The sequence below is a fragment of the Haemorhous mexicanus genome, chromosome 2 (assembly GCF_027477595.1).
Source record: "Haemorhous mexicanus isolate bHaeMex1 chromosome 2, bHaeMex1.pri, whole genome shotgun sequence".
NCBI lineage: Eukaryota > Metazoa > Chordata > Aves > Passeriformes > Fringillidae > Haemorhous > Haemorhous mexicanus.
Window position 1 is genome coordinate 31,719,218 of NC_082342.1, and position 20,411 is coordinate 31,739,628.

Here is a 20,411-nt window from a genome sequence, read left to right on the forward strand (position 1 = left end):
TGGTTTGTTTGCCACACTAGAGGAAGGAATGGTATATGTCACAAGTCTTGAGCTCCTCTACTCTTTCCTACTTTGCAATGTTGTTGTTTTTCTTACCCCTGTAAGTTTTGGTCCTTTCTGATAGGAAAGAAGAGTCAAGAATCTTCTTTCTTTACAAAGAGGCTGTTAATCACTTTGGAGAAACTCGTCTCCTAGTGAGAGTGGATTTCACTGGCTTCTGTGGAATACTGCTTGCTGCTCCCCTAGCTGTATCTTGAGTCGTTTGGATGGGTTTTATTTTTTCCCCTCTTATTCAAACCACTCCCACAAGGCACAAGGAGTATTTCTCTTGTTTATCCATACTTCTGTAAACTTTCAGCAGCACCTCATGTGATATCCCCGTCTCTTCCATTCCACAGAGGAAATCCAGAGATCATAGGTAGCAACCTGGACATCTTGGCAACAGTGGGGCTGTCTGAGAAGGCATGTGAAAACTACAGGCTGCCTCAAGAAGTATGCAATGTTATTTTTAAGCTTGCTGGTAACCCTAAGGTAAGGCTGTGGGTTTGTTCTTGAGGTCATTCAGAAACAAAGGAAGGGGGGAAATTGTTTGTTTGTATGGAAGAAAAGAGAGAGGTAATTAAATTTTTACAGATTTTGAAGTTAAGTAGGTTGAGACCATTCAGCAGCACTGTCTGGAAAGCTTAACACACACCAGTGAACATGTAATAAAAGAATTTTCATTAGGCAACAGGCTGAATTCAATTAGTAAAGAGTTCAGTGCACAAGAAAATATGTTTTCCTTTCAATTCTCTTCTTCAGACTCCCAGTTATAAACTGATTTGTGTTTTCTCAGCCATGAAGCCCTTTCCTCTCTACTGATGTTTTCTGGTGGTGTGATTCTTTTGCCCTCCCTATTAATTGATATTCAGGAGTTGTCAACTGTACAGCAGAATAAAAAACATGAAAGGCTTTCAAACCTGTCCATGTTGTACTTAGAACAACACAATGGTTGATGGCTTCTTTTCCTGGGAAACAATTTATACTTCTTTTTTTAATACACTTGGGAAAAAAATCTGGTTTTTTGACTCAGTCATTTGGGGTATTTTGGTTCAGGAGTTCTGTCACAAAAGGAGTCCTCCTTTACAGAGCAGCATCATTCTGTGACAGCCCCTTCCACTGGGGATGATACTGCATGAACTTCATGAGTTAATGTGTATCACAACATTCTTAAATGTTCTAAAGATGGCTGTAATTCAGTTTTTCGTTGACTTAAGTCTGCAGTTAAGCTTGTATGTGAAAAGGGACTAAACTGAAAAGATTTGGCTGACTGGCAGGAGCTCTTCTCCCCCACCCATCCTCCCAACCAGAAATTCAGTATAGAGGACAGGATTGTGGTGAATCAGCAGTTCTCGTTTCAAGCTACAGAAAGCTGGTAGATCCTCAAGTAAATTCTGTTTTGTTCAAGTATAAATTCATCAGGCAGACACAGGTGTGCTGGGACACCTCAGGTATTGTCATACTTGGTTTAGTAGTTCTCTAGGTTATCTTATTCCCAACCTAAAAAGTGATGTGACTGATACAGAATATATGCAACAACCTAAGTGTGAGGTAGTCTTGGATCCAGACCTATCCTGTGTTATTTCCACTGATGCTATTTTGCTTTTAAACAAACTAGCCTAGTACCCCAAGGCTAGTTGACTTACTGTTGATGACTCTAAGATGCTCCAGAGTTTCCCTCTTTATTCATTGCAGAGAGTGAGTAAATAATATCAGATTTTAAATGAATCCTTTTGACATTTCAAAAGAGTTATTTTGATTTAAGGTGAGATGGTGAAACTGTCTGGGTTGGCCTGGGATCATCATTTGGTCAAGCTTTAAATCCTCCCAGTGTAGTCACCATGCTGTCACAAGTGACAGTAATGTCCCTGCTGCATGTTTAGCTGCAGAGCAGTACTGGATGTCCCTGGCATGGGTTTGATTAACACTGTGCACACAGGAAGGTTAAGTACTGGGAAGGGCACGGGGGGATCTCATGTGCTGCTCCCACTGGACTAACTCACCTTTGTCTCTGCAGCCAGCACTGGAGAACTGTGCCCCTTTTCGACTGCCACAGAACCACATGCTCTTTGGTTGCCTGAGTGAGACTGTGAGTAAAGGTGAGCCCAGGTCAGCAGGAAGTTTGGAGGAGATGGGGTTGGGCTGTGAGGCTGCCTGTGTTATCATCGGTATGTGTGGGTACACTGCTCCCTCTTCTCATAGGCTTTGCCCAGCCAAGCAGTCACTGGATCCCCTTCATGGAGGCAGCTGTAACACTCATCTACCAGCTGGCAGAAGGGGCAGAGGAGATCTGTGCTGACATCCTGCATGTGTGCAGTCAGCAAGCTCTAGAGAAGCTGCAGGAGGCTGATGAGCAGAAAGCTGGTGAGGAAAAAAGCTGATGAAGGAAATCTGTACCTATGGTTTGCAGTGCTGCTTTGGGTGGCCTTGAGTAACTGCAGGAGAACAGAGTTGAGGGGTTGGTGGAAGTGTTGGCGTGGGAGGGCACAAGTGCTGTGAAGGAGTCTGTGGAGTGTGGAGATGGGTTATATGGTGAGACTTGGCACTAACTAACAGGGAAGAGGTCTCGATCAACACTGAACTGGGGCCATTTTTCTCTTTTAGATGCAGGGGATTCTCCACGCAGAGTTTCTGATGGTTCTGGCAGTCTCTCCACATTCCTGCTGCTGCACCTGGTGGCCCTTGTGGGACAGGTGGCACTGCAGCAGGTAGCATATTTGGAAGTGTCGGTGAGTGCAGAGCTACGCAGACGCCGCCTCCTCAAAGAGGAGAAGACCAAGAAGCAATCTGACACCAGCACAAAGAAGCAGAGACCCCAGGTGAGAGCCAAGAGGGTTTTTCCTATGGGCAGCATTTCTAGTCCCAGCTACAGCAAACTTCTGGAGAATGCAATCCTGAGGCTGCATGAGGTACAGGGCAATGTGTCCTTCAGGAATAGAAACGGACACGTATTGGTCAGGATTGACAGGGAGAGCTGAGGTCCTTGAATGACCCTATTCACTAAAACTCCCACACTGGTCTTGAGTTTTGAAGACGCAGCGGGGAGGGAGTGAAGGGTGATGTCCTGGACATGCTTATCCTCCTGCTTCAGGAAAACATTCCCCTTTCAGTCATCACCTTCTTTCTTACCAGTGCAATCTTTTGCATCTGATGCAGTAGTGGTGAAGAAACATCCATTTGTGCCCTGAGTTCTGGAAAAAGGCTTCCTAGAACCCCGGTCCAGGAGATTTGAGAGTCCTATCCTCTGTTAGGTAGTAATGATGAAGGTTTAACAGTAGTCTTTCTAATGTGATTTGAATGCTACAAATGCCCTGTTTGGTTCAGTCTATCTTGGACACTTTCCAGAGTGTAATGAAGCTGACTTTCCTGGGTAAGAATAGAGAAAAACACTGTGTCCATCTAGGTATCCAGTCTCTATTAGATGCTTATACTACTAAGTCTACAGAGGACTTTGTAGTTCATTTCCTCATCCACCTGCTTACAGTGTCACTACCATTTTCCACACAGGAGGAGGTTATTATGAGATTTTCAGAAAAGTAGCAGTTGGATACAGATTTGGTCCCCATTGCAATGCCCATGTCTCCTTTCTTCCCTTGTATTGCTTTTTATTTGCTATAAGGTTTCCCATAATCTTGCTCACAAAACAAGCAATTCAAAGGCTGCTTTGAGGTTCTTGCTTTTTGTATGTATTGAATTTGAATGTCCCTTAAGTTATGCAGAACTCACACACTGATGCTGGATGTCTCCTAGGTCTGTTTTATCTTAGTAGTGTCAGTAGTTGAAGCTTTCTTTACATTCTGGGCTCCTCATTACAAGAGAGACACGGTGCTCCTGAAGCAGGTCCAGTGGAGGGCAATAAAGATGATTAAGGTATTGGAGTATCTCTTAGAAGGAAAAGTTGAGGGAGCTCGTCCTCTTCTAAGCCTCAAGACGGAGAGGGGACCACATCAATGTCTGTAACTATTTGAAGAGGGGGATGCCAAGAGGATGAAGCCAGGCTGTTCTTGGTGGTGCCAAGCACTAGGACATGAGGCAATGGGCAGAAATTGATGCACAGGAAGTTCCACCTGGACTTTTTACTGTGGGGGTGGCCAAGCACTAGAACAGGTTGCCCAGAGAGGTTGTGGAGTCTCCCTCACTTGAGATACTCAAGAACTATCTGGACGCAATCCTGCGCAATGTGTTCTAGGAAGACCCTGCTGGAGGAGATGATCCACTGTGGTCCCTTCCATTCTATGTGATCCTGTGATTGGTGTTCTGTAGCATGTGGACTGGCAAATCCTAGACTACCCTTCATAGCTTCATTCAATTCTGGGGGAAAGTGGGTTATTACACTCTGTGTCAGTCTGTTCTCCACTCTAGTTGTGCAGCTGGTAACGTGCATGTAGCTCACATCAGAGAGAAGAGAAGAGAACCCTGTGAAGAAAGAGGTTATTGTTGCCTGACACCTTTCTTACAGTCTCCTCTCTGCACAGAGCACAGGGAACAAGACCACTATGGAGGAGGAGCTGGGCCTTGTGGGAGCCACGGCTGATGACACTGAGGCCGAGCTCATCCGCAGTATTTGTGAGACAGAACTTCTAGATGGTGAGTGTGGCTGCCACTGAGCAATATTGGCTGTCTGTCTGTGTGAAAGAGCAGGTACAGCAAGTAACATGTCCTGAGGGAGGAAGGCTGTTTGCTCTGGAAGGAAGCACTATCATTTTCCGTGGTGTCAGTTTCCATGTAGGCTGTCTGTTTCTTGGCTCTGCCTTTCTGGAGGTGGTTGTTCAGTGGTGAAAGTGAGTCAACCAGTTACTGTAGTTTGCAGCAGTTCTGAGATAAATGGAGTAATTGTTCTTAAAGCACGATGCACAGTGCTCTCATGCTCTCTGTCTTTATCCCCACTCTCTAGGGAAGCACTTGCTCTCTGCCTTTGTTCCACTGGTGCTGAAGATATGCAACAACCCTGGACTCTACAATGACTCGGCGCTGTCAGCTGCTGCAGCCCTCACTCTTGGCAAACTCTGTATGATCAGGTACTACTGAGCCATGCCAGAGTGCTTTTCCCAGCCTTCCTAGTACTAAAGCACAAGCAAATGTACAATTCCTTTCCCAAGGAAAGAACAAACACAGTGTTCATAGTTCACCTTTTTTTTAACTGTTTTTTTTCCTCTGCTCTCTGAGAGATGGAATTTTGCTATCTATCCCTTCTTTCCTGTACCCTGTCTTGTTAGCTCTGAGTTCTGTGACTCCCACTTACGTCTGCTGTTCACAATGATGGAGAAGTCCACCCTGCCTGATGTGAGATCCAACCTCATTATTGCAGCAGGAGATCTAGCCATCCGCTTCCCCAACCTGCTGGAGCCTTGGACATCACATCTCTATGCCAGGTAATGCTACACTCATTGTTGGGAGAGGACATGTGAAGAAAACCCTGTGGAAGGGTGACACTGGGCCTCCAGAAGGTGAGAATGACCCAAGAAAGCAAATTTAAAGATGGTGGTGCAGGGAGACAAGATCTTTGGGGTCTCACAAATACCAGTAACTCAGAGACACTCCCTTGCTGCTTCCTGTAGTAACTGTTTGCTCCTGTCAGGTTGCGGGACCCCTGCCCAAGTGTGAGGCAGACGGCTGGGCTGGTGATGACTTACCTTATCCTCAAAGACATGGTAAAGGTGAAGGGCCAAGTGAGTGAAATGGCAACTCTGCTCATAGACCCAGAGGAGGCAATCGTGGGAGTGGCTCAGAACTTCTTTGGTGAACTGGCCAACAAGGCAAGTGAATGCTCAGGGACCTTATTTCACAAGAGCAGGCAAGGGCTGTTGGAGGGTGGATCAATTACATGACCCCTGGAGAAGGTGTGTTAGTGGTGTAGAGCCATTGGTCTTTCTCTCTGTGGACTAAATAAGGGCAGTTAAAAGAAATTTTGCAATACAAGTTTTGTTTCATCCTTGCTTGATGTTGCTGAATTTGACCTCATCCATTCACATTGGAAGGCAGGTTCCAAACCACTGCCTTTTCCCTTTGCTTGCTTGTGTATGCCCAGCACAGGGTTAGGAGCAGTTTTCTGTAGCTCGCCTTAAGGCCTTACAGAGTTCCCTGACCTTATGGCTCAGGCAGTGCACCTTCCCTGAAACCTTTCTGAGTTTTACTTGGCTGTGGGACACCGAGATACTTAAATTGTAGCAGTTTCTGCCCAGGCAGGTGAGAACAGGAGCAGTGTTACCCCCACTGTTCATTCCATGTGCAGCCTCACATGAGCCCTTCAGAGTTTGAGATTTACTGCCCGAGAGGCTGCAGCGACACTGGGGCTTTTCTGTCGTGGCTTGCTTTGTTAAAGCAGAGCTGGCCACCTGACTGCACTGATTTCCTACCTCTGCTGCGTGTATGACTATGCTATGCATAAAGCTATGTAAAAGCAGTGGGAAAGAGAACATGGATTGAACATCTTCAGACAAGATAATGGGAAGCAGTTCCGTGAACTGAAGAGCTGTTTCCGTCATCAGGAAGCTTTTTTTTTTGTTGGGTTGTGTCAAGGTTGGAAGGCAAAGAAACTGCATCCAAGTCTGGCAAAGAGCAGAGCTGGGGTGCAGTGTTTAGCTTGTTGGTTGGCTGGGATTTTTTTTCCCCCCAGCCAAATAGTCCTGGATAGGTTTGGGTGGCTGCGTAAGCTTGTTTCAAAAAGCTGATGCTTTCAGTCAGTAGATTTGGGGTGGAGAAAAAGGAGGTAATTTTAAGTGGGCAGCTTATTTGGCTTGACTCAAATTATCCTTTATAATTCTGTATCTCATGTAGAACTTGTGTTCTGCACAGGGTAATGCTGTCTATAACCTGCTTCCAGACATCATCAGTCATCTCTCGGATCCTAACAGCGGCATAGAGGAAGAATCCTTCCACACTATTATGAGGTATTCTGAGGTTAAATAAATCTCTTATTGCCAGGACTATGTTTATGCAAAGGGGCTGCCATATCAAGGGAAGAAAAACTACATTGACGTGTACAAAATGCTTTTTCAGTTGTTCTCTTTGATCTGACTTTTTCAGTCTGTACTGGAAATGGAGTCATGCTGAGGGGAATTGATTTTAAAGCCACACAGTTGGGAGTGAGGAGAGACTCTACAAAGAGTAACCACCAACTCAAAATTACTTTCCCTCTGGAAAAGGAAAATAGTTGGTTTTACGCATGGGAATGTGGATATGCGACATTAGGAAAACGCAACAGGTTTTAAAGACTGCTGCCTTTGTCATTTTGGTGGCTACTGGAGTTTTGTAAGCAGTTTTAGTAAAGCTGTAGTTACAGTAACAGATTTGGGTCTGGGTTGGCTTTCTGGTGGTTTATTTTGTGTGGGGTTTGTTCTTGTTTGGTTTCAGTTTTTTTTCAAGAAAGCCTGACTCTGGACTATAGAGATCTTGGAATATTTCAATCTGAGGTTATTGGTTGCTCATAGACAGCACTAATAATATCTTTATTGGTACAGTACAGACATTTCCCTCTCATTTCTGAAACTTAAAAACATGAGGGTTTTTCTGAGTCATTTGAATCCCTATGGATTATAGAGGGGCATGTTAGACAAAAGTATTGCTGTTGCTGAAGAGAAGAACAGTAAAATCTCCTGTGATTTTTCAAGTAGTCTTTCTGTCTACGAGAATGCAGGGCATTTACGAATAGGGATGGGATTTTGGATAGGTAGGAATTGCAAGACACAGAAAAGGTCTATTAGTGAGTGTGTAATTGAAACTAAAATTAATTTATGGTGGCAAAAGTAGATGGATGTCTTTGCTCCAGCTTTAATTAAGAAGGGTAATGTGAAATACTGGGAATTGTAGCTTGTGGCTCCACATAGAAATGAAGGTTAATGCCTGAAGTGAAACAAACCATCACAGGTAGACAAGAGGGAGCATGTAAAAAAGATCCAAATAATTTTGGAATTTTCAATACTGTTTTTAATTAATATCAAACTGAAGGTGTTACAACAGACATACAGCATAATTGTAGCAATTGCACTGAAGTGTAATTGGTGGTGTTAAGACAGGTGTAAGATGGACTTTTTACTACCAGCAACATACATGGAGAGAACTGGAGGTGTCTGGCAAATATGAGAAGAGGCAATATTGATTTAACAATGTAGACAGGCATCAAACTAGCATCAGGATAATTAATTTTAAAGACTTGATCATCAGTTAACACACCAGATATCCTTTATATAGGAAAAGAAGGGAATTAGTAGTTAAAGATTAATTGATGCTGGAAAAAATGCAAAGGGAGGACTCTTGAGAATGCTGTCTCTGTTATTTATCTGAGAAAAGCAGCTTGGTGTGGTGGTTGTAGACATAACAAACACTGAACAAGGAAGTGCTTTAGAACAACTATATCAAGGCCAGTGGCAACCTGACTGAGTTGAAGTTAGCAGAAATGTTGGTACAAGAAATGGGGAGAGCAGCAGGACCTTCTTAATAAATAGAAGTTATTCAGTGATTTCTAAGAGGACATAGTGCAAAATGCACCAGCTCTTAACTGTGCTAAAGTCCAGGTGTCTCTATTCCTCCAGAAGCTAATGGATTAAGTTAGCATTTAAGTTCTGTTAGACTTTGTCCCCCTTTTAGTGCAAAGTACTGCTCACTTTTGTATTGATCCAAAATACAACAACACACTTTCAGCAAACTAATAGTGAAAAAGTCACAAGCATGGTTTTGAGGAGGGAAAACTGCATGCCACAGTGCTCCCCTCAAGGTTTGCTTGTCAGACAAACTAGTCTGTCAGTGCAACTTGTGAAGTGAGGACATTGTCTGGAGGTGCTGCAATCTCTTAAAACTGGATGGAAGGAGCAGATAAGAAGTCAGCACTGCTCCCTTTTCAGCACCCCTCTTACCTAAAATGAGATTCCTCTGTGGGCTCTAATCTTTTGTGCTTTTTTTCCCCCTTGCAGACATCTGTTCTCATATATTACAAAAGACAAACAAACAGAGAGCTTGGTGGAGAAACTTTGTCAGAGATTCCGGACTGCCAGGTGGGTTGTAGTCTTAATTTTCCTGACAAGTGTTTCTGCTTCTCAGGATTTTTCAGAAGATATGAGCTTGTATGTGGTGGTTGTAAAAGGTTCCCATTATATTCTTCACATGACAAATGCAACATAAATTGGTTTAGGTCCCCCTTTCTTTTTAAACTATCTTCTCCTAAAAAATACATGAATACTTGTAAATTAAGGTTTTTTGTTTTATTATGCAGTGATTCCCCTCTTCCTTCCTTTTTTAAGGAAAAAGTTTTGTGACAGTCTAGATTTGCATTATAGGTGAGCAAGGAGACATCCCAGATGAGGATTTTACATACCTTTGTGATCCTTCTCCATGGGCTGTTCCCTTGCAGCTCAGCTAGGAAATCAGTGTGTTCAGCTGAGAAGTTGAGATCTTTCCAGCAGTCCTGTCTGGGGGGATCTCAACGATCAAGCTGATATAGGCCTGTCCTTGTTCTGTGTGCATGGGCTGCTCAGTACCAAGTCTATGCCTGGGACTCTGTTCTGGTTTTTTATTATTATTATTTTACCTAAGGGCTTGTGCCACCATACACTTTGGCTTTTGCTCTGCTCCATCTCCAAGATGTGCATACCTTGCTTGTGCATTGCTGATTACAGAGTATAGAGTGCAGGACCCACGCTGTGAATCTGGGATATCATTTTGCTTTCTGGGTTTTGGGGCTTTTTTGCTGCTTTTTTCCTGCTCTCCACGCTGTAACTTCACTGTCCCAGGCATACACTTTTTGTTTCCTTCCAAGAAGAATAATAATAGAAATTTATCTCCTTCCATTCCAGTGAGATATCTTCATTTTAACTTCCACTAGCTTTGGTGTACCCTGCTTCCCTCCATTCCTGTGGTTTTCCTTCTCCATTGTTGTGGCTTTGCCCTTGAGATTTAAGCTGTCTGCTTATCTTGGCCATTTGTGCAGTGCCTGAGCATGTGACCTGCTCAGCTGCCTCAGGGAGTTGCATATTTCCCAAAATATTTGGATTTTGTTTCCTGAGCATGAGTGGAGGGAGCGTGGTCCTTCTCTCCAAAGTTGCCTCCCAGGAGCAGTGGTGAGCTCTTCGCGCCACATTTGTAATTAACTGTCTGTGTGTATGTTGTGTCTCGCCTTTAGTAGAATGTCCTGATGTTTCTGTACCACGAAGATGATCAGCTTGGTGCACACTAGTGGTACTGCTAGAGCAAGACCCTCACTCCAGGCTAAAACAGGAGCTTATCAGAGAAGATTTGCAGCCACCATCACCCTCCTCAGCATTTCTGGAGTTCTAAACATAGGAACTTGCCAGGTGTCATTCAGACTGTACAGGTGGAAACACCTGGATGCTGCAGCTTTGTTCTCCATCTGGGTTTGAGCAGAGCATCCTGAGACAGCATGTGCTGGACAGACTTGAGGCCTCACTTAGTATATATCAAAAATAGGGGCTTTGTCTTGCTTTTTCCCTTTCCATTCCATCACAGTGATCAACATTAGGGATGTTACTTTGTGCTTTTGTTTTTTTCTTTCCCTTTGGTTTTATTCCAGACTTTTGCTGGAATTTGAATGTTATCATTCTCTGATAGAGCATTTGTTATTTGTTGGCTTTATAACTTAATGAATATGACCTTCTTTATGTAACTAACCAGGAAAGGGAGAGAGAACATCAAATACAACTTCTGCTTGAGATCATCTAAAACATGCAAAAATGAACAGGGTTTGTTATGTGGTTGAAATAAGGCCCTTCAAGAAGAGTCCTGACCTTGCTGAGTCTTTTCCTCCTGGTCAGCAATAACTTCTGACACTTTTCAAACAAGTGACTGTGTTCTTTAGCAGTGGAGCCTTCATGTTTTTCTAACAGGCACTAAGTCAGTGTCATGGAATACAGTGGTGGTTATCTGTGGTATGGCACAGCACCCTGTCACTGACCTGTAACAGAACAACCTGAATCTCATGTTCTCCAGGGCAGAAGCACATGCAGGAAATGCTGGTAGTTCTGGGTGAGATGTGCTCATCCTCACACACCCCTTTTTGTAGGAGCTAACGGTGATCTTTTTCTTTCCCAGTACTGAGCGTCAGTATCAGGATCTGTCCTACTGCCTTGCTCTGCTTCCAGTCTCAGAACGGGGCCTTCACAAGCTGCAGGACAACTACGACTGCTTTGCAGACAAGCTCCAACATCCAGCTGTCTACAATTGCTTCCAAACTGTGCTGGCTCGATTCCGCAGAGCAGGCGTCAAACCTGAGACGAAAGTAAGAGTGTAGGACAAGGGTCCAGGCCATAAAAACAATTCCTTTTTACATACAGGGACTGGAAAGTCTTGCAGTTTTTCGTTTTAAGCAGACTATTCCTCACCCCTAACAATTTATCAATTTATTTAACTTGATGGTAATTCTGCTGTAAATGTAATACTTCTCTCCCCTCATCTTCTCTTTTTTTTGTCCCTGCACTGCTGTTTTACATCTCCATCAGGCTCTAGCTGAAGATCTGGAGCAGAAGCTGTCTGCCTCCCATAACCGAGGACTGGATTCCACAGAGACATGCCAGGATGGTAGTCAGACTCCAATGCCAGCGCCAGCCAAGCAGAAACCAATAGGAAGTATGTTCCTTTTTGTGAGATTCCAGCCTTCCCCTGATCCTGCAGTCCAGCAGAAACACCTAAGGACCTCTCCTCACCCTTACAGACAGAAGTTTGCTGCCTTTCTCTAATTTTTTTCCCTTTTTCTTGACAGGTTCACGCCGCCAGCCCCTAAGCCCAGCCAACTCAGATAATGCTTTTGTCACACCCCCATCACGCATCCTCCGAAATCATAAGCGTGCCCAAAAGCGCCCTCCTCGCAAAAAAGCCATCGTTACCTTCTCCAGCGACGAGGAGAACAACTCTGAGGATGGTAAGGCACTGCACACGTGCGCTCTAAAGGGGGAAGGACTACAGATTTGGCCCAACGGGGATGTCCCTTTGGTCATGGGCTTCAGACCACTGTGGAGGTTGCCTGTAGATTTCTCTGCTCAAGGCAGTGGAGTGCTCATTATTGACACGTTTTACTCTCTTTAGAGCTATTGGCAGAATTAAGAGAGGAAGAAACCCCCACCAAAACAACTCCCATCACCAGATCTTCAGCCCGACGGCGGCGCTGAAGGAACCATCTGCCACTGCCTTCAACTAAAAATAAAATTCCCTTTATGCAACTGTCGCCTTCTCTTGTCTGAACTACCCCAGAATACAACAGTGCTTTAAATGAGGACAAAATGGAAGTCAACACCAGGCTAAAGCAATTCCAACCCTTTCTGCTTATATCTCCTCAAAAAAAGGCAGTGATGATGAACATAGTTGTTACTTGGACTGATTTTGCCCTGACTTTGCAGATGAGAATAAGCTGCTCTTATTAATTTTTTTTTTAAATCTTTGGAAGAAAGTCTTTCTAAGAAGAGTCAAACTACCCACAGAGTACAAAATCCTCATTCCTTTCTTATTTTGTATGTGCTTTATACTACACTATTCAGCTTTTATCACAGGACCAATGCAGTGGTGCTGGGTTTAGGCCCTTTTATATTTCATGCTTTTTGAAGCTCTTGTCCTGTAAATCCAAGCCAAAGGTTTTGAGGTGAAGGCACCTGCATCTTTTTCTTGTGCGTATCTCATCAAGGAAGTGTTCAGAGAGTGGGATGTGAGGAGAAAGAGAGAAAGGCTAACTTAGACTAGAGCACTTGAATAAACAATAGGTAAAGTCCATAGGAAAAAACACATCTTTCAAAAGCTAAAAAACCAAAACAAATTCAACACTAAAACTTTAGAAGTAACTTGTAATAATGTTAATTTTATAGATTACTAAGTATACTGATACCCTTGATTGTCTTACTGTTTTCTGGAATGTTTGCTATAATCCAATTCTGTTTCAAGTAAAATTGGCACTTGGGTTTTTTTCATTTAATGAATGCCACATCAGTTTTCAAGTCAGTCCTGGCACTCCTTAAACTGCCCTGTGAACATGAAGTGGCCTAAATTAGATTCTGTGTTAATCACATAAATAACCTTTAACCTTCTGTCTAGAGGCAAGCTGGCATGTGTCCCAGAGCTCTTACTACAGAATTATTTCCTCTTACCTTGTCAGCTGTCTAGAAAGCAGACTAGTCACTAGCTGGGCAGGAATGGGAAGGGTGCTCCTCCTCTCCACTGCTTCCTGCAGCTCTGCAGTCTCTGAGGCTCTACCACCTTCCCACAGTTGTGCTTGTGGGTTCCCCAGCAAACAGAGCATGCTGCTCAGTTCCCTTCTGCTCTGGCTGCAGAACTAGCTGCTGTAGCTTATTTTGATCCCTATTTAAAAAAAACAGTCATTAAGAAGTGCATAGCTTTGCACTAACCTGAGCATACCTGAATGGACATAATCATGTTAAATGCTTCCAGAAACAAGTAAAGTGGGGAATGATGGGGTAACAGGTATATTTATAAACACCCCACTTGAGTCCCATGACTCAGTGAAAATACTTGCCCACTTGCCACCAGACTAAAATAGCCAAATACCAATATAGATATGCTCCAACTCCAGAGCATGCCAGTAGCCTCAGGACAATCACATGAAATACAAAGATCAGAAAGTTACAGCAATGTTGTCCTTCTCCCCTCCTTCTTGATAAAATATTCAGTGAGGGCTCCAGGAGGCAAAGGTATCAGCTACAGCATTGACAGTAAATACAACACAGAGTCATGCACACAATACGTGATTCCCTCACCACCCACAGGGTATGACACTCACATACAGGAATTAAAAAAGAAAAGGACAGCATATATGGATGTCTGCCCAGGCTCAAGGTTTTACAAGCAATAAATCTTGTCTGGTGAGATAATATGTTGCTAATGATACAGTAGGGGAGATATGAATGGGTGGATAGAGGAAGTGAGGTAGCCATAAAACTCTTAGGCACTGGCTCACCTTCAGGCCATACTCTTCTACTACAAGTGGTTGAAGTTCTTCCTTCAGGAGATCAACACAGTCATCCTTCTGGAAGGAGAGTTTGGCAGTCAGTGACTGGACTGACATGCTGGCTCCTTCACTGCTTTGCAGTCTGTCCTTTGCTCAGGACACTCCGACACTGTGCTGCCTGGGCAAGTGAGAATGAGAAGTCAGTGGGTGAGAGCTCAGATTGGTCCCTTTCTGCAGGTTGTTCAGGTGGAGCACCCTCCTCTCCTGATATCAGAAGAATTAGCAGTCCTGTGTTATGGGCAAAGAAGTCCTGAAGAAAGATGAGGCAAAAATCTAAGAGGGGTTTGAGCAGCTACACAGTGGCTACAGCCTTAAGTAGATATTTGTTGCTCTTCTGTTCCTCACAAACATATATTTTGGTGACTGCCATAATGACCATAAATCACTGCTAAAGGAGTAATCCCATTCCCCTGCTCCTGACGCAGTGGGATTACTCAGTGCCGAGATCAATGGTGTTTCCATTCTCTAGGCATTCCTGACCATGGTTGCTCTCAACTCCTACAAATGGTAGCAGTGGAATAATGTGAATATTGTACACTTCCAGAGCCTGCAGCAACTATCATCCCTTTCTATCACCTTGGGCCAAGGGGTGTTCCCTCAGGGTACTTAGCTCAGTTCCCAGATCTCCCAGTCTCCAGTTGCCCTGCTCCTTTCCTATATGAGCAACTGTTTGTAGAAGGCTGATTGTGATTCAGCAACAGACCACTTTTCTGGTCTTGCAAGCTCTAGAGTCAGTGCCCCAGCATCCAAGGGGGAAGGGTTTTTATAAAGGAAACTTGTTAGCATCAGAGAGGAAAAAAGGACAATAACCTATTTGAGTCTGAGAAAACTGGGGCAATCAAGGACTTGTCTGCCAAAGCCTTTTCACTTCCCAGTCACTGCCAGGACATGTCAGAGTAACTATTCAGTTCTACTGCAGTCCCAGCAAGGATCTGGGACACAGAGGAGCTGCAACATCACAGCACCTGAGTCACTGAGCACCTGCATTTTATCTGGGCTTTGCTGGATTTGCAAGAACTTAGAAGAATCGGCAAGAAAATTTGCAAATTTTCTGCAGTCTCTGAAGTTCCTTGCTTGATGTAGGAGAGTGATGGCTCTTTCCTTCTTGCCAGCCCCAGCTCTTGCTGAACCCAAGGAGAGCACTTGTCATTTGAGTTCTCAGAGCCTGCCCACCCCTGCAGGGCTCAGTCTTTGTGCAAGTGGACTGAAATTTTGGAGCAGTTGCAAACACATTTCTGGCATTCTTCTTGCAGTATGGGGGCCACCCCATTCAAGGGATGCCAGATCAAACTGCTGCTACATTTCATATCGAAACCAAAGTGCTGTTGCTTTTGCACTTACCTGTCCCTCAGGAAAGGACTGCCTCTGACTCATGTAACCGGTGTGTTCCAGCGGAGCTGCTCCTGACGGCAGCAGGAGTGCTCGAGCACACTGACTCAGCTCTTTCTGGACAGTCACATGTGACTGGGAGGTAGAGAACAGCGTCCTCTGGGACACCTTGCATGCAGCATGAACATGTGCTGACTTCCTGTCCTTCCTCTCTTTTCCATCCCTCTGGAACTTTCACACCACAGGGCTCCTTACACTACCGCATGCAGCACAAGGAGGGGCTGGCCGTGCGCACACATCCCGTACCCCGTTTGTGCCCAGGCACCCCGTCCTAATGCCCATGTGGGGTGTGTGTCCTGTGACTGTCCAGCAGTCCCCTGTGCTTTGTAGATTCAAAGTAATCCTGTTTCCCACAAAATGTCTTGGTGGGGCCTCGGGAGCCCCTCCATGTGCTGGCCCAGGCAACAGGGTGACAGGAATGCCAGACAGGATCACTAGAGCATCACATTGCTCTGGACACAGCACCAACCATGGGTTGCAGCCATCAGCCGGAGCTAACAAAATTGGATGTTCACAGCTGTGCAAAGCACTGCTTCCAGCATCAGTGACCCACAATGAAGGCATCACTGCCCCACTCAGTTTTCAAGGACTGGATGCAAAAGTTTCATAAAACTTTCTGTCCCCTTGGGCAGAGAAGAAATGGACCCACAAACCTGCATCTGCAAGCGCAAAATGCCTGAAAGGAAGAAAGGAAGGGAAGGAGGGAAAGAGAGACAGAGCAAATATCTGAACTGTGACTTTTGTTATCTCTGGAGAAGACCTTTTTCTAATTTTCTTCTTTCTTTGAAAAAAATAAACAAAAGCAGCCAGAACACGTTCTGTCAAGTTCCGGCCTGTTTTGTGCAACAGTACTGAACAAAGGGAAGTTTGGGGTTAAACTCTCCCAGCACACCCACTGCTAATCTTGTACTGGGGTACAGTCCCCCCATTCCTCTCCCCTGACAAACTTTGCTGATTAGTTTCTGTCTTCATACCCAGGCTGACTTCTGCACCCTGATCTCACTCTAAACAGTGACCTCATTGCCTTGTTCAGCTGGTGAGAAACTACAGTAAAATGGAAGAGGTAAACAAAGTGGGGGGAACTAACGGCCAGAAGATTTAGGAGGTAGGAATCTGCTCCTTGCTATCCTGCTCCCATTGTGTGCCTGAGCTTGACAAAGTGCAAGCTGAGTCTCAACAAGCTCTTTTCTGTGACGGTTCCTCTGGAAACTCAGCCCAGTCCTCCAGATGGTGACTTGGGACAGACAGCCTGCAAATTATATGCTAATAGTACTAGACCCACGCTCCAAATTCTCACTGCTACAAATTCTGTATAGTACTGGAATTCACCCACCTTCTGCAGCAGGAGCTCTTCATTCCTAGCCCAACTGTCTCACCAAGATATAAATATTAAAAACATAAGCCTGAGCTCTGAATAACAAATTCACAGAGCTGAATTTGTGTCCACTCTGTGCAGCCAGCAGTGTGCCTACCTCTAACTGAGCTGCAGTTCATGCTCACACTGATCAGAGAAACAGCATTAACAGCACTCTGCCTATGAGGAGGATGTTCTATACTCCTACACCATAGAGCCTTCACTATCCTCCTTTTGGGATGTGTTTCAAAGTATCATCCCACCCCTGACCCTGACAGACACCTCCAGGTCCTGGCCAGCAGCAGCTCAACTCACATTTGTCTTCCCAGACACTCAGTAAACACCTTTGTGTCCTTTTGCTTTAGAGGAAGGGGTCTTGTTGAGCTCACCCTGAAATATATCACCCTGGACAAAAGGGCTGAAAGGTTAAGGAGCTCCAGGGGGTGGTTCAGCAGGGAGCTGGGGCCAGTTGCCTGCCAGAACCAAAGCTATAAAGGCAGAGAGGGGCTAGGGACCACATCCCACACAGCTGCTGCGAGTCCTGCCTCGCCTCCCACCAGCCCTGGGCTAAGAAGATGCTGGGGCTTCGGTCGTGGCCTTGCTCATTTTTCCTCTTCTTGGTTCTGCTCTCTGCCAGCGTTCAGACTGTGTCCTTACCAAGAAGACAGAGGCTACAGGTAGGAGGGAGTGGGAGAGAGCTGAGGTTGATTTCAGGAGGGGAGGAGGAGGAGGGAGGTTGTGTTTGAACCTCAAATGAGAGGTGGTCCCAAATTCCAGCTACAAGAAAGCTGCTATTCTTGTTGCACTCTCCCCTTCAGCAGGCTCAGCTCTAGGGTGACTTTATAATCCAGCCCCTAAGGAGCACCCGCATTTCAAGACAGGAAATGGACAAAAGCTTTTTAGTGCTCTGCAAAAGCTTTTAACAGTGAAGAGCCTGGTCCTTTCTATGCCCACTCTGTGTCAGCAGCCACCAGATATTAGTCATGTCTCTCATCATGGTTCTGGTTCTGATATTTCAGAGGGAAGATGCATCCTCTTAGGCCAGGAGTTTTGCTCCTAAGCTCAGTATTACCCCCTTAAAGACCCTCTTTAAGGCCAAGAGCCCTGTCAGGATGCCAACTAAAGGCATCTTCGCTTCAGTAAATCTTTATCCTCAGCAATTACAGCAATAGTATTTTTGACTTTCCAATCTAGCTCCCTCTTACCTATCCCTAACCTGAGCCCCAGCACCTTGCCTTTACTTCACCCTGGGAAAGCCACAGGGAAATAGTCAGGACGTGAACTAAAATCACAAGACTGATCCTGCTATGACTCACCACTTTCACTCCTCACTGAGGATGCCTGTGTCCGCTTCAGTTAACTTGCTACCACAAAGGGCTGCACAAAGGCATCCTCAGCCTTAGCTCAGCATCCATGTGAGAGACAGATGTAGAACGGCTCCTGCAGGCTGCTTCTGTGGGCAGCAATGCCATGCCTCCACTGCACCCAACACAACCCCCAAACCTTGTCCCCCAGCAGTGCTGAGGGCTTACAGTCAGCACAGCTAACCTAGAGGATTTCCAGCAGATGGGGAGTCCCTCTTCCTCACACCTGCTCTGCTCCTGCCTCTCCCTCATCTTTATCAGATATTTGAGGCGGGACCATCCTTCCCAGCAGCCCTCTGGAAAAATGAAACAGTACACAGCAGCCTGAGCTCATAGAGATGCTCAGCATCCACAAAAGGAGCAAGGACTGAAGAGTTACCTTCCAAATCTGGGGCAGGGCAGGACATGTGTATGGTTTTACAAGAGCAGGGCAATCTGCCCACAGGCAGAGCTGACAGCAGCTGTCTGCCTGCTGTTTTGGATGACAAAGTCATTTCAGACAGTGGGAGCTGCTGGTCAAGCCCTTCCCTGTGTCTGGATGCAATGTCACAGGCACAGTGCTGTGAGCAGGCATCACTTTAATGTCCTGCCTGAGCCCTCAGGAGGGTGTGGGCAGTGGGGTACCAGGGGGTACAAGGCTCATCACCAGAAGCACAGGCATCACCCCTCTCTCATCTGTTTATCCCAGATGCTCCTCTCACGATTGCTGCCCCTGGAGCCCGAGTCCACGCTGACCGAAGAGGACATGAAGGAGGGGTCCAGCTTTGGTCCTCAGCAGTTCTCCTCCACTCTCCCCTTCCTCCCGTCTGGGGCTAGAGCTGCCCGTCCATCCCTCTGGCGCAAGAACCTCGCCAGTCGCAAGTGGGCACTGCCTGGAGATTGGGCCTGGAAGGCCATGCCCAGGGGTTGCTTCGGGCTGAAACTGGACCGAATCGGAACCTTCAGTGGTTTGGGGTGTTAGCTTTGGAGGGCCTCCAAGGCGAGAGGGCCAAGAGCGTGGGCTCGAGCAAGCGGGCAGGGAAGTAGTTCAGGGCAGAGTTGAGCGCACAAACAGCGAGGGGATGGAGCAGCGGGGCAGGCTCCGGGGCCACCTGCCAGCCGCCTGGGCAAAGGCCGGGACCGGGGACGCCCCGTGCTGCCGGCGCGGTGCTGGGGCCCGGCAGGGACGAGAACGGGACGCCGCTGGGCGGCTCACCAGGGCCGCTTCTCCGCAGCCGGAGGGCACCCAGCCTCGTGAACCGGCACGGCGCACCGCTGCCCGAAGCGCTGAAGCTCCCGCCCCGAAAACGGGAGGCTGCGGCAGCGAGGAAGCGACGCGGCGGTACGAGGAGGAGCTGCCCGGCTCCGCAGCTGTTCTCCGCGACCGCTGAACCCCCGCTCCGCCGGCAGCCCCTTTCCTTCTCCCCATGCCTGAGGACTCGCTCATTAAACAAGCTGCACTAATAAGCCGCGTCCCCGCTCGGCGGTGGCTGCCCCCGGCCGGGGGCGGGCGGGAGGCGGTGGCAGAGCCCGCCCGGCGCCCCCGGCCCCACGCGCGGGGCCGTGCCGGGCCCTGCCGGCGCCGCCGCCATTCCGCGTGGGGCGTGCGGCACGCGCGGCTGCGGCGCGGTGCGGCCGGGGGGGCGGACACGGGTGAGGTATCGACCGGGCACGGGGCACAAGGGCCGCGCTGCTCACCCCGGCCGCACTCTGCCCCCGCCAGAACAAACACCGGGGCCTCCTGTTTGCGCTGAAGCTTTCCCCGAGAGCCTGCCTCGGCGGGCTGCGGCCGGGGCACCACCGACCCCGGCACGAGCTCGTAGCCCTGCTGCTGTGCCCCGCGAGCCATCACCATGTCCTGGCCTTTAAGAAAAGGTTGTAACCTCAGCTGGGTCTAAACTTAGCCCCTCAGCAGCACCGGGAATAGCAGTGGTTTAAGGAGAGTAGGGTTACGTTTGAAGTGCATGACCCCTCTCTTGTCCCCCACCCCAGTACCTGCGTGGTTCCCCCAGCCTGCCCACCCCCTACCTTATCCTCCAAAGTCCTGCTCTGCCGAGCAGCCAGAGGGCATTCCAGCTCCCACCACCCCCACCCGCTCTGACAACCGAGATTTGCATTCCCACTGTTCCCACACCTTCCTCCGGAATTGGGAAGATTGGGAGATTGGGATTTGAGCGTGCTCTGGGCGTTGTACCTAAGGCGGGTGTGTCCCGCCGCACCTGCCCCGCACGGAGCCGAGGGATGGAGGCGGCAGGGCTCGGTGAGGGAGCCCAGCATGGGGGGCGGGGAACCGGGCAGCGGCCATGCCAGGAGCGCTTCCTCCTCGCAG

The 20,411-nt window shown here is 47.1% G+C and overlaps 2 protein-coding genes and 1 long non-coding RNA gene across 7 annotated transcripts in view; 2 read left to right on the forward strand and 1 right to left on the reverse strand.

The window, feature by feature from the left end:
• NCAPD2 (non-SMC condensin I complex subunit D2) overlaps positions 1-12,203 on the forward strand; it is a 24,920-nt gene extending 12,717 nt beyond the window's left edge. For all 3 annotated transcript variants that reach the window (XM_059838161.1, XM_059838159.1, XM_059838160.1), the window contains exons 18-31: positions 399-531; positions 2,057-2,138; positions 2,242-2,403; positions 2,644-2,858; positions 4,515-4,626; positions 4,934-5,057; positions 5,256-5,411; positions 5,618-5,795; positions 6,835-6,929; positions 8,949-9,029; positions 11,080-11,266; positions 11,487-11,613; positions 11,747-11,905; positions 12,070-12,203. In XM_059838161.1, the coding sequence (XP_059694144.1) occupies positions 399-531; positions 2,057-2,138; positions 2,242-2,403; positions 2,644-2,858; positions 4,515-4,626; positions 4,934-5,057; positions 5,256-5,411; positions 5,618-5,795; positions 6,835-6,929; positions 8,949-9,029; positions 11,080-11,266; positions 11,487-11,613; positions 11,747-11,905; positions 12,070-12,152 (1,894 nt within the window). In that variant the 3' untranslated portion in view covers positions 12,153-12,203. The remainder of the gene's footprint in view (positions 1-398; positions 532-2,056; positions 2,139-2,241; positions 2,404-2,643; positions 2,859-4,514; positions 4,627-4,933; positions 5,058-5,255; positions 5,412-5,617; positions 5,796-6,834; positions 6,930-8,948; positions 9,030-11,079; positions 11,267-11,486; positions 11,614-11,746; positions 11,906-12,069) is intronic.
• LOC132323215 (uncharacterized) lies at positions 7,943-20,408 on the reverse strand. 2 transcript variants are annotated; one of them, XR_009485290.1, is made up of 3 exons: positions 20,277-20,408; positions 13,946-14,114; positions 7,943-13,329 (listed from the first exon to the last, which is right to left on the reverse strand). It is a non-coding gene; the product is annotated as an uncharacterized LOC132323215 (long non-coding RNA). The 2 variants fall into 2 exon arrangements; XR_009485289.1 differs by having other exon boundaries at positions 20,217-20,408.
• On the forward strand, positions 16,346-19,079 carry LOC132323213 (C-type natriuretic peptide 2-like). 2 transcript variants are annotated; one of them, XM_059838170.1, is made up of 2 exons: positions 16,346-16,448; positions 18,792-19,079. In XM_059838170.1, the coding sequence occupies exons 1-2, from the start codon at positions 16,440-16,442 to the stop codon at positions 19,062-19,064; spliced, it is 282 nt and encodes a 93-aa protein (XP_059694153.1). In that variant the 5' UTR covers positions 16,346-16,439; the 3' UTR covers positions 19,065-19,079. The 2 variants fall into 2 exon arrangements, with proteins under 2 accessions (XP_059694153.1, XP_059694154.1); XM_059838171.1 differs by lacking the exon at positions 16,346-16,448 and adding an exon at positions 17,315-17,416.
• Positions 20,409-20,411: the final 3 nt, after the last annotated feature.

What these genes read in the sequence shown, in the direction of transcription:
- LOC132323213 (XM_059838171.1), top strand. Translation starts at nt 17,315, where the DNA reads ATGCTGGGGCTTCGGTCGTGGCCTTGCTCATTTTTCCTCTTCTTGGTT. An exon ending in CAAGAAGACAGAGGCTACAG is followed by an intron (nt 17,417 to 18,791) that starts GTAGGAGGGAGT and finishes TGTTTATCCCAG; the next exon opens with ATGCTCCTCTCACGATTGCT.